Raw genomic sequence first — 15,547 nt, 5'->3', positions numbered from 1 at the left:
GGGGTTTTTCAAGTGTGTTCTCAACAGTCACACCCTGGCATTACAAAAGCTATTATTGTATACATTGAACATTATGCATCACCAAATATAAAAATAATTGCTTTAAAAATATAATTGTATTAGAGGGTAATTAAATGATTATTTACAAAATATATATACAGTTTTTCAGCATCATGCATTGAGCAATAGCTAAGAACTCTCAGTCCACTCAAATATATGCAGCATATTTGAACATAAAATTGCATTCCTTAAATTACTGATATTATGTTCTCAAATACTTTTTGGCACAAGCTTCTATTGACACAGAATTTTGGTGTTGACACAGAAATTGAAATTAACAGTTTGAATACTCCAAAGGTTCTTTTAAATTTATTGCAGTTCTGTATATACATTTGTGTTTATTTACATCAATGACACACTACATTGTAATCCAGGTTTTCTATACAATTGCAACTTAATAACCAAATTTCATATGATGATTTCTTCATGTTTTTCTTTTAATGTTAAATGAGACAAAAATCAAAATAAACTATCAACAAAAACCAAAAATAACAATTGAACTAACAATATATAATTTGATAGGCTAAAAACATATGTATTTATAATACTACAATAATAAATACTATGAACAAGAACAATACAAGTTACTACAAGCAAACATTTTTCCAAATTACCAATTTGACCATATGTAACACACATGTCTAAGTCCATACTTATTTTAAGTATGCTTCTCTCTCCAATCATTTCTCAGATGAATTTATGCTTTACACAGTCTTAGCCTTTATCAGTATGAAATCATAAGTGTCAAATTTTAAACTGCACTTTTTTTCAAGGCTTTGAATACTGGAAATAATGTGAATATATATAATTTAATATCAGGATCAAATTCTTCACCTTTTTGCTTTATTCAGTCCCATGTTTATGGATTATCATGTATAATGGTTTAATAGCATGGTTCATTTGTAAACAACTAGTACCAGTATCTGTTTATTGACTCAAATTTGTTTGAGGTGAAATTTTGTCAAAATATTTGAAGCATACCTTTCTATTCCACGTTCCCTTTATTCAGTCTAACACCAAACCATGTTCATTTTTATTGAAAATAAAAGTGGGAATAACTATTAATAGCACACATTTTCAGTGTTCCTTTATTTTTAATTGTGAATGACTTACCCGTAGATTATACTTGAGTCAGGGCATAAACAACTGTTAAAAAATGCTCATACTACCTCATACTTGGACTTGTTATTGTTATTTTTTTAAATTGTATTTCTGTGAATGAGACTTTTTGTGAGTCCAGGATGCTTCTCATTCTGCAGTGTATCATGTATGTGCAAGTTTTTAACAGAGTTTTAACAGTGAGCTGCAGTTGTGGAGACTCCGCTTTCGCATTTTTACTATCTTCAGCACCACATGTGGAAATAACCTCATTAAGCTCCCCCGTTCACATCTTGGGTTCTTAATCAAAGGTCCAGGAAACTGGATTCAAATGTGGCGATATTTCCGAGAAGGGACAATTGATTGTCTTCGTAATATTTTATCGAAGTTTAAACACAGTTATAACCATTACATTTTAATAAACACTATTAGATTATTGTGACCTGTTCATTGGACAAGAACAGGGTGGGTGTGTATCCTGTGCTCGTTAACATTCATATCCGTAATACACATTATGTGTCCAATGTAAACCATTCCTAATCGCTAGCCAGGTTAGAGGTACTCAACAAAATGAAAGAAAGCAATATAAACTAGATTTACCATTGTATAGTTAAACCTGAAGAACTTTCAATGTGTAATAATGTTGTAACATGGAGCTACAGTACACCAACATTAGACTCTATGGCAGTCTCAAACTCTGGACATTACACCTGAATAAAGAAAGTGCTTGATTCCACATGTCTAAGCTTGAAAGCTATTTAATTGTTGCTAGCTAATGTTAGGCCTACTTACCCTTGTTCTGTGAAAAGCTCTGGGTGAAACTGGGAACTGCAAATACTAACTGTATGGGTTATTGTAATATTGTCTGTAGGCGTCAGAAACAAAATACATTTCTTGTAGGTCTCTTTATTTTTGGGAAAAGCAAAAAGGCGTATTGCTTTTGTTATGTAACTAACTCCCAGTTAACCCCACCCAATGAAAACCTGGCGTTTATCCAAGGGGGAAAGCAGGTCAATTTTAGCACAGGCTTTTATATGTTTTTTTTATTTGCATGAGTTGTTTAAAAATATTTCTTGCAAATGAAAAAAAAGTATTAAAACGACCCATCAGCAAATAATTCACAGATTTCAGTTTCCTGGACCTTTAAGGGAACTTATTCTTCAGGCACCCATAGAAATCCATTTAAAATAAAAGAAAAAAACAACTACAACATTCTGTAGTATACAAGAACCGCACAGGGGCATCCTCATGTTGATTAAATTTTTTTCTTGTGATGCAGTTGGCTGTTTTTTCTATGGAATTTTATTCCCTCCACTGTTCTTACAAATAAAAAAAAAATTATTCTAACCCTCTGAAAATAGATATATTTTGAGCACCTATCCAAATAATAAAGCCTGGATTCATTTAACATTTGTCCAATTTGATTGCCATTTAAAAACAGATAATGTTAGTTCGCTGATCTCACATAGGCCGTTTGGTGAGATCATTTGCCACCAAACAGTAATTATACAAACCATTTTCATTAACACTAAGGCAAATGTTGATTGTATTGTGGTCTCATGTCTGTAACAGCAGCAATAATTTACTGCAATACATTACAAGGGTTAGCAAAAGGATGTAAGTGACAGTCATATGATGTTTTTAGTGCTTTTGTTGAATGCAATTCTGCATTTTATAGTGTTTCTTAGAGAATACCATGTCAATGTCCTAACCACTCTAGGCCTATTTAAAATAAATGATTAATTTCCAACCTCATGTCATTATATGCCATTCAGCAGAGATACAGTCATCTGAGTGACAATAAGAGAAGGCTAAAAAAAGACAAAAAATGACTTTCACGAAATCTAGAGTCAGTGAAAGGCACATTCCGCTAGTTCTTTTTATAATCTAAAGTAAAGCAGCTTTTGTTGAATCTTCATTTCCATGCCACAAGATGGTATATAAGATATCCAACACACTACTGCACTGACAGGTGTGTAGTCAGTGATAGTATACAGCAAAACTCTGTTGAATCTGACTAGCCATGTGATAAGTAAATACTTCAGAGGTGTTTCTGACAACTGTCATCACACAAGTACCAATGTTTACACCTGGCACAATAATTTATTGGTGATTTTGTAATAAATTATTTTTATTCACATGGCAAATTGCATTTTCTTATATCTTAATTTATTTGAATTTAGGGATACATGCTAACAAAGGTTTGTTGTCTGTGCATGAATTCCAGGTATATTGATAACCTTCCATTGGTTCTGCACCTCACGAGGAAGCAGCATTCGTTTGCTAGATCTACAGTTAGTCAGGGATTTACCTCTTAAGTGCGACCTATTTGTGATTTAACTGATATTGATTTGTCAATAGCTAGCTCTCTTGAGAAAGAGAACACTACAGAAAAAAAGGAAATTTGGATTCATCATAAATTATTAATTCAACTGACATACTTGTTAAACAAGCAGAATAAATGAAAACAAAATTGTTGTTTACATACTCCCCATAGATCAAGACCTCACTGGGTATTCTTACATATAGTCAAAGTGGCGCTGAATGAGTTGTCACTGCAAATATCCCTGTGCTACATTGGTGATAGTGTAAAGAGAAACAAACCAAATGTACAATTCCAAGAATGTAAATAACTTATACTAAAGACACCCTTTTACCAAGGAAATGAATATCACCCATTTGCTTTTTTCTCTTGAATAGAAATTATATGGGAAGGGGTGTGCAAAATATCTGTGGCTTCTACTCAGTCTTGCTAAAGCTTTGTATGTGCACCAAGATTTATTAACAATAGAACTGAATATTGCTTAATCCACTGTGGGCAAGATCCTGTTGGAAAGGTTAGCTGCAAGTTAATGTCATGCTCAGTGTCAACATTTACACAGTAATGACAAAACCTGCATTCAAATGGGATGCAATGTACAAGAAGCACATGGACTATTTTAAGGGGGGAAAAAAATCAGTCTTCCCTGTCAGTATCTAGAGAATACCATAATGAGCTAGGTTTTAAGAAACAATGTAATCAATCTCAACAATCTGCTCCCCTTTCTCCGAGAGCTCTTAAAGTGATGAAAATAGGTGAGGTTTCCTTTGTGGCCAACAGTTTGTATTATACACTTAAATGTCATGAGGAGTAAGAAGGGAATTAAGGAGGCTGTTGAAGGAAAGTCTGACTTTTTGCCATGTAATTTCTTCCATCCTTTCCGTCCTTTAGAAGTGATGTTCGCACAAGAGATGTCTCTCTGTTTAGATCTGCAATGGGATGGGAGTAATACTGCAATGATCTTAAGGCGCATAAAGCAAGCTTCTTATGACGTATCTAGGCAATCAATCCGATGAATAGTGTGATTAGACTTCTGTGGAAAATAATTTTTTTTATAAAAAAATCTCAGTTTTCCACTCCACTATAGTCTTATTTGTTGCCCCCTCAAAATATAAAAGCTGTCCAATTAGCTGCCTTCACTCCACTCAGGCATGATGCCCACAGTGTGTACAGCATGGTACTGGTGTGGAGACAGGGTGCGGGACATGCTGTGGGGGTAAAGGTACTCATTGCCCTGCAAACCCGCGGTGGGTGACTGAAGGCCTCCACTGGGGCCGCACTGCCTGGCGAGGGACTGGTGTGGCATTGAGCTCTGGTACATGCCATGGGCGTCGCCGAGTGGTGGGGAGGAGTGGCTTGCCACACTGCTCAGTCTGGGCACCAGGGGCCCGGAAGTGAAGTGGGCAGAGAAATGCTGGTAAGACAGCCTATCCATGGACTGCATGGCTGTCACCGGGCAGCTCGTATAGGGTGGAACCCCCGCCCACGTGTTACAGCTGATGTCCTCCAGGCTGGGCACCGGCTCACTCGCCTGCGAGGCACTGGCGTACATGCAAGCCTGCCGTTGCGCCGACTCAGTCCTGTAGGTGGCGCCAAGGCCGGAGTGCTGGGAGAAACTGGATGGCCGGTAATATGTCTCATCCTCGCTGGGGGAGCTCTCGATGTAGGACTTCTTGAATGGGTGGTCTCCAGCATGGCACTCATCCTCCACTGTGAAAACACATCAGGAACCTCAGTCAGGACTATGCCATTGAAATATATTGCTGGTATATTGTTCAAAATAGTAGAAGAAACTATTGCTGAATAATGGCCTTTATACTTAAATATAGATTTTAAATTTATCACAATAAATAACAGAGGAAATACTACCTTTTGTTACAATGCATTTTTGTTACAGTTGTTACCGATACTTGATCCTCATACTGTTCTTTCCACTTTTAAAACATGAAACAGGCCCTGCCAAACATGTGGAAAGGGCCTTTCTAAGCAGTTCCCCGAATTTCCTCGTCTTTATATCCAAGAAGGACTAATTTAAGAATTAGAGTTGAAGGGAACAAGCCTGGTCAAACACAAGATCTAATCAGCAAACAAATAAGAAGGACTAGACGGGGTCAAATACACAATAGGGTCAAATATGCAACGTCAAATGAAGCAATCACTTTATACAAACCACCACGAGTGATGAAAAGCTCATCTCCACTGGTAAGTGGCAAACGGTGGCTTTTTCAAACAGAGTAACCGGAAACAGAAACATCAGTTTGATAATAAACCAGAAAAACAAAACACACTCACAGCACAGACAAATGTTAACACAAACTTACAACATGGGTTGAACACACAATTCTTGTTGTTCTGGCTCTGTACTCCAACATATTGGATTTAAATGAAATAATGAATATGTGGTTAAAGGGCAGACAGCTGTTCTTTGAGGGTATGCCTTATTAGTCCCCCAATTTTAGGGGACAAATGTAGTTGGAATTGGCTGCTCCGCTGATTCTTGGAGCCTGTTGCTGTTGTCTCAACACGAGGAGCAAATATGTGTCAATGCAAGTAAAGCAGAGAATCACAGGGCTGAAAACTGGAACAAATCAATATGTGACATGTCAAAATCATTGGTGAGCTCAACAATTGCAAGTGACCTGGCAGACCCCAGAAGACCACTGTGTGGAAGACCAAACGATAGTTAGTTTCAACTGTGATGAAAAACCCCATATGGACTGCACTTTATTTTATTGTAATATAGTACACTTCATACCCTTTGGACACACACATACTCATATAGTTTCATTAATAGTGACCATTTTACTGTGCAGAGTGGCTGAATCATCAAATAAAAAACATTTATGCAATATAAAAAAAAACCTTTATGCACTCCATTATAAAAAAGGGCAGCTGTTGAAAATGGTGATATCACCTCAGCTGTCAAGTGATGCCTTAGTCAAAAAGCAAATGAACAGAAATGAACCAGTCTACATTCCAACAGGAAACCAATAGCTGGTTTTCATTCACTTGTTGAAACCATTTTAAATGTGTGTATGCACCATAAACCTCTAAAAAAAAACAAATTAGCTTGCATGGATGGAGCTACATTTTATAGCTCTAATCACTGCTAATCATCTGCATTCCTGAGGAGATGATAAATAGTCCGTAAAGTTGCAAAGAAAACATATGGCGAGAGTGATGTAAATTTAAGAAACATAGTAGAAGAGAAGAAGAGGTTTTAGAAACTTTGTTCCCGAGCAAACCCACCGCTGGCTATCACTGTTAACACTGATGTCTGAAAACAATGAGAGTCTATGTACCCACAGGGAGCATGCTAAAATTACTATCCAACAACTACACCAAGTTGCTCCATCATGTGGTTTAAGTGGACTACTTTCAATTTGGGCCATATTCTTGTGAAGACTTTGAAACTATGCGCCTTCATCTGTTGAATTTTATCAACCAAGATGTCAATACAATGCTTTCAACTTCCAAATGAATGGCTGAATGATGCGGTTAGAAATTATATTGGCATGCAATTCAGAGCATCCTGAAGGTAAATAGACTCAGAGTTTTCATACACTATGGCAATAATGTTACTAATATTAACAAATACTGTTAATTCAATTATCAGTGTAATTATTTTTGATCAGATTTTACCTGTGTATACATATTTGTTTTGCTTCATTTATGAATATGGAATGAAAAAATGCAACTGTTTATATGTCCCGTCATCACAACATCTTCCATCAGTTCAGGAGGGTGCATGTTGCAAGTGTGTCTTTCAAAATGCATGCAGTCAGCTTACAATTTTTTTCACTCTGCAGCCCACCAGCTGAGATATTGCAGCTACTGGGCTGCGTAACAGTAAGGAATACACTGCAGGCATCCGGTTCACCAGAGGAGTCGCTGGTGAGTCGGGAGTTACTCTGACTAAAACCCTCCGTCCCTGGATAACGCTATAACCAATTATGCATTGCTATGTCAGATTCCTGGCCACAATTGGCAGTGGCATGTTCTGCACAAATATATTCACTTGGTTATCACTTTTTTTGTATTTTTGTATTCTTCAGACCTTATTATTGCATGGCCTAATAGTGCATCATGTAGTGGTTTTGCATAAATATTAGCAATGCAATGGGGTATAATAATGTTTTTTCTCCAAGTCTCCATGCCCCACCAATTCCAAATGAATGTATGCATGAACTCTACTGATTTAATGAAATAAGGATTGTTTTAAATCTAGTGGGTGTGGTCTTGGTGGTCTTATAACCTCCTCTGTCTTCGGCATTGATTGACTGAATAAAAACAAAGAGTAACACAGAGCTGAAAGATGGCAACCAACCTTTTCTCTTGGTGCAATGGTAGACCTGGCTGTGCTCATGGGGGATGGGGTAGGAGCCTGGTTGGGACAGTAGATCCTGGGTGGTACTGGTGACCCCATTCTCACATGGGTATTGTGAGCTCAAACTGCTGGGTGTTGCTAGGCCTCGCACTTCCCCACTGAATGGGCTCTGGCTGGCTCCAACCCTTTGGCGAACAGTGCTGCGTGGTACCACCGGGTATTCTTTACTGTTTGGGGAAGGGGGGGTCGGTCACAAAGCAGAGGACAATCCACAGGTTTTAAGCTACATAAGTCATATCTTTATAAGATGACTGGTAGAGAGTGGATTTTAGAGTTCTATAGCCTGAACCTAATGTCTTTATGCTATCAGCACAAGTATAGCTGCGAACACTGGAAGTTGGTTACACCATTAACTTATGTACATGCCCAACATGTACATGTTCAACATGGTATCCATAGAGTAGGATTACGCTGTGTAGAACACAACATGCCACAGAGAATGCACTGATCTTCAGAGGGCTGCAATGCACCAGCAATCCAGTCTAAACATTTTATTAACATTTCAAAGACATGCTTAATCAATGACCTAACCATAAAATGCTAAAAGCATGTTTCCTGCATGATGTGCGTTAACCTTTAGGCATGATAAGCCACAGTTTTAATGTATATCCACTGTACTTTGACAGCCATCCTTCCAGGGGAACCACCCTGAATTGAATGACAAACGTGACAAATATTAATATGAGAGCTGGTTAAGAGCTATGGGTAGACCCTGTACAATTATCAAACACATATGTCACCCTGCAATATGCAGAAATGATACTATGGTCACCTTGTATCTAGACCAGAGGGAACTGCATGCACAGCCAAACTGTACAGAACTACAGTTTTCTGATAAATGCCAAGTGCAAAGTTGAGATTATGCTAAAACTAAGTGGTGCCAACTTGTTCCTTGTGGACAGGCAGATTGTTATCTTGAATGAAACCTCTCTCTGTATAAGTGTAATGCATTAACATGGGTCTTCTAAATGTATGAGGGCACCAAAACCATACCAGCTAAAAGTTTTGTCTTGTTGTTCTGACCTACAGTCAAAAAATTAATTTCCATGGAAATGGACAATAGGTCCATCGCATAGGAAAATGTGCCTCCCACCACCAGAACCCACTACTGTGACTAAATCCGCAAAATTTTACAGTTTATTTATTCACTACCCTTATATTTCTTTTTTGTACAAGATGCTGGTATTTGTTAACCAAGACAGTATACTATGTAGCTGGTGCATAAATAGTAACTCTGGAAAGTCTACCTGTGATATTTTAATGTAACCATCACAAGTTTTGGAAAAAAAAACCCATTCTGTTTAAAGAACCTGGTCAGGCTATGAATCTGAAGGAAAAGTATGAAAATAAACACAAAAGAGCATTTTATAGAAGACAGAGATAAAGTAATACAAATTCAAATTACAAATAATATCCAAGTATAATGTCCAAGTATTTGGATATCTCAGTGAGTACTGTTGGATCAATAATCGGGAAGTGTAAGCTGCATTACACCACAGAGGCACTGTCTAAAAAAGGCTGCCCCTCAAATCTCCCAGCCATCCTAGCAAGGAGACTTGTAAGGGAAGCCACGGAGAAGCCAACAGTCACTTTGAATGAGTTATAGAGTTCAGTGGCTAAAAGTCGAGTGAAAGTGAAACGGTCAACAATATCAATAGCTCTACATAAAACTAGCCTGTTTGGGAGGGTGGCAAGAAAGAAGCCATTACTCAAAAAGAACCATTTCAAAGCACATCTGGATTTGGCCGGAAAGCATGAGAGTGACCCAGCTAAAATGTGGGAAAAAGTTCTGTGGTCAGATGAGACCAAGATAAAGCTTCTTGGCCAAAATTCAAAGTACTATGTATGGCGCAAACCTAACACTGCCCATGCCTCAAGAAACACCATCTCTACAGTAAAGAATAGTGGTGGCAGCATCATGCTGTGGGGATGCTTTGCATGGAGCAAAGAAAAAAACTGAAGCTTGGGAGAGGAACTTAACATAAGAGCAATTTACAGCAGTCACAATGAGCCCAAGCACAAGGCCAGAGCAAGATTGTAGTGGCTCAGGAACAACAAGATGTCCAACAGGAGCTCAGTCAAATTCCTAATCTCAATCCCATTGAGAACCTGTGTCTCTATTTGAAAATTATGATCCATGTGTCATCCAACCAACCTGAATAACCTGGAGCAAATCTACCCAGACAAATCAGCAAAAATCACTCTCAAAAGTGTGTAAAACTGCTTACCTCAAAATATCTGGCAAAACCAAATTTTGCAGCAAATATTAATGTGTGGTGTCAATTATGCAAGTAGCATATTTTAGTTTTTCATTTTATGTACAATATCCAAAGACAACTAACTAATTTTGGCTTTGCAAATTTACTGTTAGCATATGAGTTTACAGTTCAAATAAAACAATATGTATCAGCTTTTTCTTCCACAGGCCTCAAAAGTATTCATGATGTCAATAAATTGAACATAAGCAAATACAAATACTCACACTTTTTTACCGAAACTGCAGAATATTGAGTTTTTTAAAAATATTTTTTTTTTACAAACCATGATGTCTTCACACATTATAATCTCATTATGAAATCCCAGAAATGTAATTCCTCATCATGTTACCATTGTCTACAATGTAATGTATTACCCAAACAATTTGAAAGTTTTACTGAAAGTCCTCAATATTTCTGACAATTCCCAGACTCCCTGATAAACTGCCAAAATGTTGGTCACTTGATTTTCTACTGTGCAAAGGAGACTTTTACTACAAAGCCTTTTACTACAACATGCTGTACAAAAAGTTGTTTAAAAACTGCGATACAAAATTTCTATTTTTGATTAAAACTTGTAGTTCACAACCTAAAAAGTAAAATCTTAAAACCCAACCTGGAAAGGTGGTCAAATGTTTCTTCTGAGCCCCACATAAGTACAGGAAACAAATTATCACTATCATCAACATCAAAAACCATGTTCAAAATATTGACTGGGGATGTAAAGAATGACAGTCAGATTTTTTCTGATGCAGTTATTTGTAAAGCTTACAATGTAGCTATATTCAGAATTGGTAGTATTAATATTTTGTATCGTATGTTTTGTGTTAATCGTGTTAACAATATTTTGTGATCTACCATACAAGTACATTTTCATGCCATAATAAATGCTACATACTGTATTCAAAAGGAATTAAATAAGGGATATCATGCTAACAGTAATTGTGTCTATTTAATAATGTTCATAATTCATAATCCTGCGACATGTCTGCCTCTGATTCACATGCACTTTCTGTCACCTCTTTACCTCTCTTCCACCCCCTCTGCACACAAGAACACTAAACTCAGTTTGACCTCTCTGAGATGTTAGCTTATTTTGAAGCCTTACCCTCATACTGCCCTGCCTCTAGAGTTTCTGTGACACACTGTGTAGTAAAATAAAGCACAGGTCTAAAAATACTCTTAAGATTCTTGTCACATTACATAGCATCTCCTCTGCTAAACCCTTGTGCTGCTGTGACTCACTGGCTGTGGTCTCGCTCATGAACTTTACTCTTTAACAGACAAGCTGTTCTTGTGTACTGGACAATGAGAAGAAGTGACAGTCATTTGGAAATGATTGCAAAAAATAATCATTGTTTTGGATTCTCATGTGATGTTAGTTTACTTTGATGGCGGTTCCCATTCTTGAAGGTGTATGCTATGGAGTTTTGTTGGATTTGTTTATTTTTTGTTGAATACCATTTTCTTTGGCTTGGTATGGACTGGTTAAGTTATCATCTGGAGGGAAAAAGGGAAAAGGACTACGGAAGAGCTGCTCATGCTCCCTGGCAACTCTTACTACCAGCCTACAAAAGCACAAGCATCAAAGAGGAGGAATGCACACTGGTTTAGATTCCGTGCCAGATCAACAATGAAAGCTTTAGCACAGGAAGGCCTGAATAAATTGTTGGCCCCTGCTCAACAGATGCACTTACGTCACTTCTGGGAGAGAAGGGCTAAGGGCCACACCATCTGCATTGAATCATAATTACTAGTTTTTAGTGCTTAAGCAATTTCATCAGCTAAAATAGAGAAAAGAATACCAATATCCCAAGGGGATATGCCATGTGTTTTTGTAATATTTTTGATTCTGAATGAGACACTTTATATGCTATGTTCTACAAAAGGAAAAAAGGGCACATATGGAAAATACACCAGCTAATGGTTATTTTTTTCAGACCCCGACAGGGTTGGCCATGTGTTGTTCATATTGATCATATCATTGAGTCATCTTTATGAAATAGAAACCTTATAATGTTTTAATTAAAAACCATTCTCTATGTAGTCTCGGTTGCTTTAAGTCTTGGGAAATAAGGGCAAAGGTAAATAACAAATAACAAAAAGAATGATAAAAATTGAATGATAATAAGTCACAGCTTCAGGGCAGAAATTGTGTAATTTATGGTCTCCTTCCAAGCTAACTGGCTATATATAGGAATATATATATATATATATATATATACAGGAAAGTGATTAATAAATCTTATCCCAAATCACCATATAGGAATTCTTCATATTTTCATGTTAGACTCGTATGTTAGACTTACAAAGTTTATGATGCCAACTACTGGTTGATTTTACAATTATATTAAACGCCACGTAACACAATATTCTGTTGCAATGTGTGATTGCTAACCAAAGTTTTGAAGAAAGAGAAGGGTGCAGGAAGGATGTTGGATGGCCATCATCACAACAGTGGTAGCAAACTAAAGGAGGATGATCAGTGATGGAAATGTTAAGCACTAGTCTTAGTCTCTGGTACCTACCTTTGCATCCTGGACATCCGATGCAGCTCCATGTCGTCACTCCCCCGAAAACCCTTGGCGAAGGGATTATTCTCAATCTTCAACTGCGTAATCTGTAAAGCAAACAGCAACTTGCAAAAGACCAGTCTTCCAGCCAATTTCAAACAGAGCTTTCATTTCTAGCAGCACTTGAACAGTTCTAATGTAAAAAAAAACAAAAAACAATGCTATTTTTGCAAAGAACAACAGAAAACTGGTCTAAACTAACAATGTGAATTGTCATTTAACTCTTCAGAGTAGAGGCAGATGCATATTTGCAATTGCAGTTGGAGTCACTGGAACGATTTCAAGCTCTTCTCAGTAAACGCTGCGTGTGGATGCAGGACATTGAGTGAAGGGCAGCAAAGGGACTGATCTGTTTTCCCACTCTAGTCCAGTTCAGTGAATGAGCAGACTTCTCCTTTGTGTGAGAAAGAATTCAGATGTGACATTGATAAATGCCAATACGGAACACCGGTAAGCCACTCCATGACAGAGGGCCTTCCATCCCTTTCGGGTTATTGTTCTGGATCAGCTTCATCTCTCCTGGCAGAGCATTGGATCCTCATAGAGAGCCATCCTTTGTTTCAGGGGATCGTTAGAGAGCTTGTCATAGCTGTGGTATGCCTTGGGAATAAAATGGGAAATATGTATCTGCATGCAATGTGCCTGATTTCTGCCATTGATTCCATCTGAGGAAAACTGACTCAAGTGATTTGAATTGTATGGCCTGGATTCAATCAACATTTGTCCTTTACTTTGATTTAGAATTAAATGCAAATCTGATTCATTTTTTCACAGGCACTTTGGCAAGTTCAGAAATCAGTTAAACTTAAAATATAAAGACAATTGCTGATTGAACACCAGCCTATGTCTTAAAATCCACAGTAAATGCATAATAGTTTAACTTTATTTTATAATATAGCTTGCGACCACAGTCAAATATAACTCATATATATATATGCATTTTTATATCATTCATCTATTGCCTGATACTGCAGTCATCTATTCCAAAAAAATATGTTAAAAAGAAAATATTTAATATTTTTTGTGTACAATTTTTTCAGAAGCAAGTCAATATAATGCAACTTTGTACCTAAGCACTGCAATAATGATTTAGGTAATATTACTTGCATTACTTATTTGATCAGTAGATCCGCTTGTCCATACAGATTGTATTGCGAACATTTAGCACATTTTTGTAGATTTGTGGATAGGTAGGCAGCTTAATGTATGCAGTCAGACTACCATTTTACTTATGTTCTACTTCTGTTCTGTTCGTTTTATTGAAAAATCCCTCCATTGTGGCTATTGTAATATCCCATAAACAATTTTGTTCAATCAGCAAGTATCAATTTCCATCGTATTTCAATTAAAATGACAGCTTGTACAATGGTGAATCACTAGCATATGTCACAATGACTGCATACTATTAAGTAGTAAACCGCTGAGTTTAAGGTATCTTGTTCCCAGATATGGCTGAAAGGATTGCCTCAAATGAATGTCCAAGGCCCTGCTGTAGCATAAGTAAGTCAGACATACTACTTCAATAAACTTTGTTGAAGTTGTATTACTTTTTATGATAAAAAATCAAATCAAATTAGTTGTATAAATCACATAGCACTACGCTGTTGAAATAAAGTGTAAATTGTTTAGTTTAACGTTCGCCATATTTTTTCCAGATGTATTGCCAAATTTATCTTTATTACGGTTCTTGGAATCCTTGCATCAATCTAAAAGTAAAGAGAAGACGATGTGTCGAATGCAGGTATCAGAATTAAGCACTTAGTGTTTGGCAGATATGGGTATTTAATAGACAAGATTCCCACAAGACTCGATCCGTACGGTTTTTGGCTTTCACTCGCCGGGGTTAGACTAACATTGTAAAAAAACATCCTTTGTGACAAAGGCTTCTTAATAGCATGATACGTTTGCAAACTACGTACCTATGTTACTCTCAATAAACAAATATTTACTCATTCATATTTTGGAAGAATGGTATGCTGTACGCTGCGCCAGTCAATGCATCACACGACATACACTTCCCATATATTTTCTGAAGTAAAAACTAATAATAACCCACTGAACATGGTAGAAAAAACTTCAATACACATTTAACTAAACTCTGGGTGAAACAATCTGATACTTATTGTTAGTATATGTTCATGTGTTTAGACCACTTAAAACTATTTTTTCAGCAATAAGAAGACACTTCACAATACAGCCTATCACAAATATAGAATACATTTTTTGGAACCATAATGATCGTGGTGATTTGTTATTTGAATTGTTTTGAAACTAAATTAGAGTTTTTTAATGATATTTATTAAGTGGTTGTTTTTTGTATATACCAATGTCATGACGTTGATGTACGACATGGGATTCACATCGGACATGATGTAGAAACTGGAGAATTGTGAGAAATTATATCAAATATATAACCTATGGTACACCGTCGACACTATGCAAATATTTCAGCTTGTCTTTTGTCTATTTTCAATGACAGTTCCTTTAAATACTGAAATGAATTAAGATTCAAATCCTACAGATTTTCTGGAACTTTTTGTTCATTTTTTCGAAAACGATTTTATGTATTCTAAAACTATACGGGCGGTAAATCAAAGAGGATAACACGTTTATAAAAGTTTTTCAGCCTTCGAAATTGACCAGTCCTTATCTCCTCCCAAAGGAAAAGTGCAATGTGATAACCTTTGCTAGAAATTTTTCCAAAAAATAGTTTTGAGGGAGCTAAGTAAAATCTGTTCCAGAAGTACTTTTTGGGTATAAGGCTTTATTCTTATTTACAATGAATCAAATTATACTTCATTTTTAAAAGTCATTTGTCCTTAAAAAGTTAGTATGTTTCCCGGAGTGCATTCTC

The 15,547-nt window shown here is 36.7% G+C and overlaps 1 protein-coding gene across 1 annotated transcript in view; it reads right to left on the bottom strand.

The window, feature by feature from the left end:
- Positions 1–354: 354 nt before the first annotated feature.
- Positions 355–15,547, bottom strand: part of LOC135233111 (T-box transcription factor TBX5-like) — a 35,253-nt gene continuing 20,060 nt past the window's right edge. The window contains exons 7-9 of the mRNA XM_064296311.1: positions 12,649–12,740; positions 7,806–8,032; positions 355–5,188 (exon numbers count right to left, since the gene is read on the bottom strand). Coding sequence (XP_064152381.1) covers positions 4,605–5,188; positions 7,806–8,032; positions 12,649–12,740 — 903 coding nt within the window. The 3' untranslated portion in view covers positions 355–4,604. The remainder of the gene's footprint in view (positions 5,189–7,805; positions 8,033–12,648; positions 12,741–15,547) is intronic.

Source organism: Anguilla rostrata, chromosome 10 (genome assembly GCF_018555375.3).
Source record: "Anguilla rostrata isolate EN2019 chromosome 10, ASM1855537v3, whole genome shotgun sequence".
Taxonomy (NCBI): Eukaryota; Metazoa; Chordata; class Actinopteri; order Anguilliformes; family Anguillidae; genus Anguilla; species Anguilla rostrata.
The sequence above is the reverse complement of the archived record's forward strand: the minus strand, read 5'-3'. Positions and strand labels throughout refer to the sequence as shown.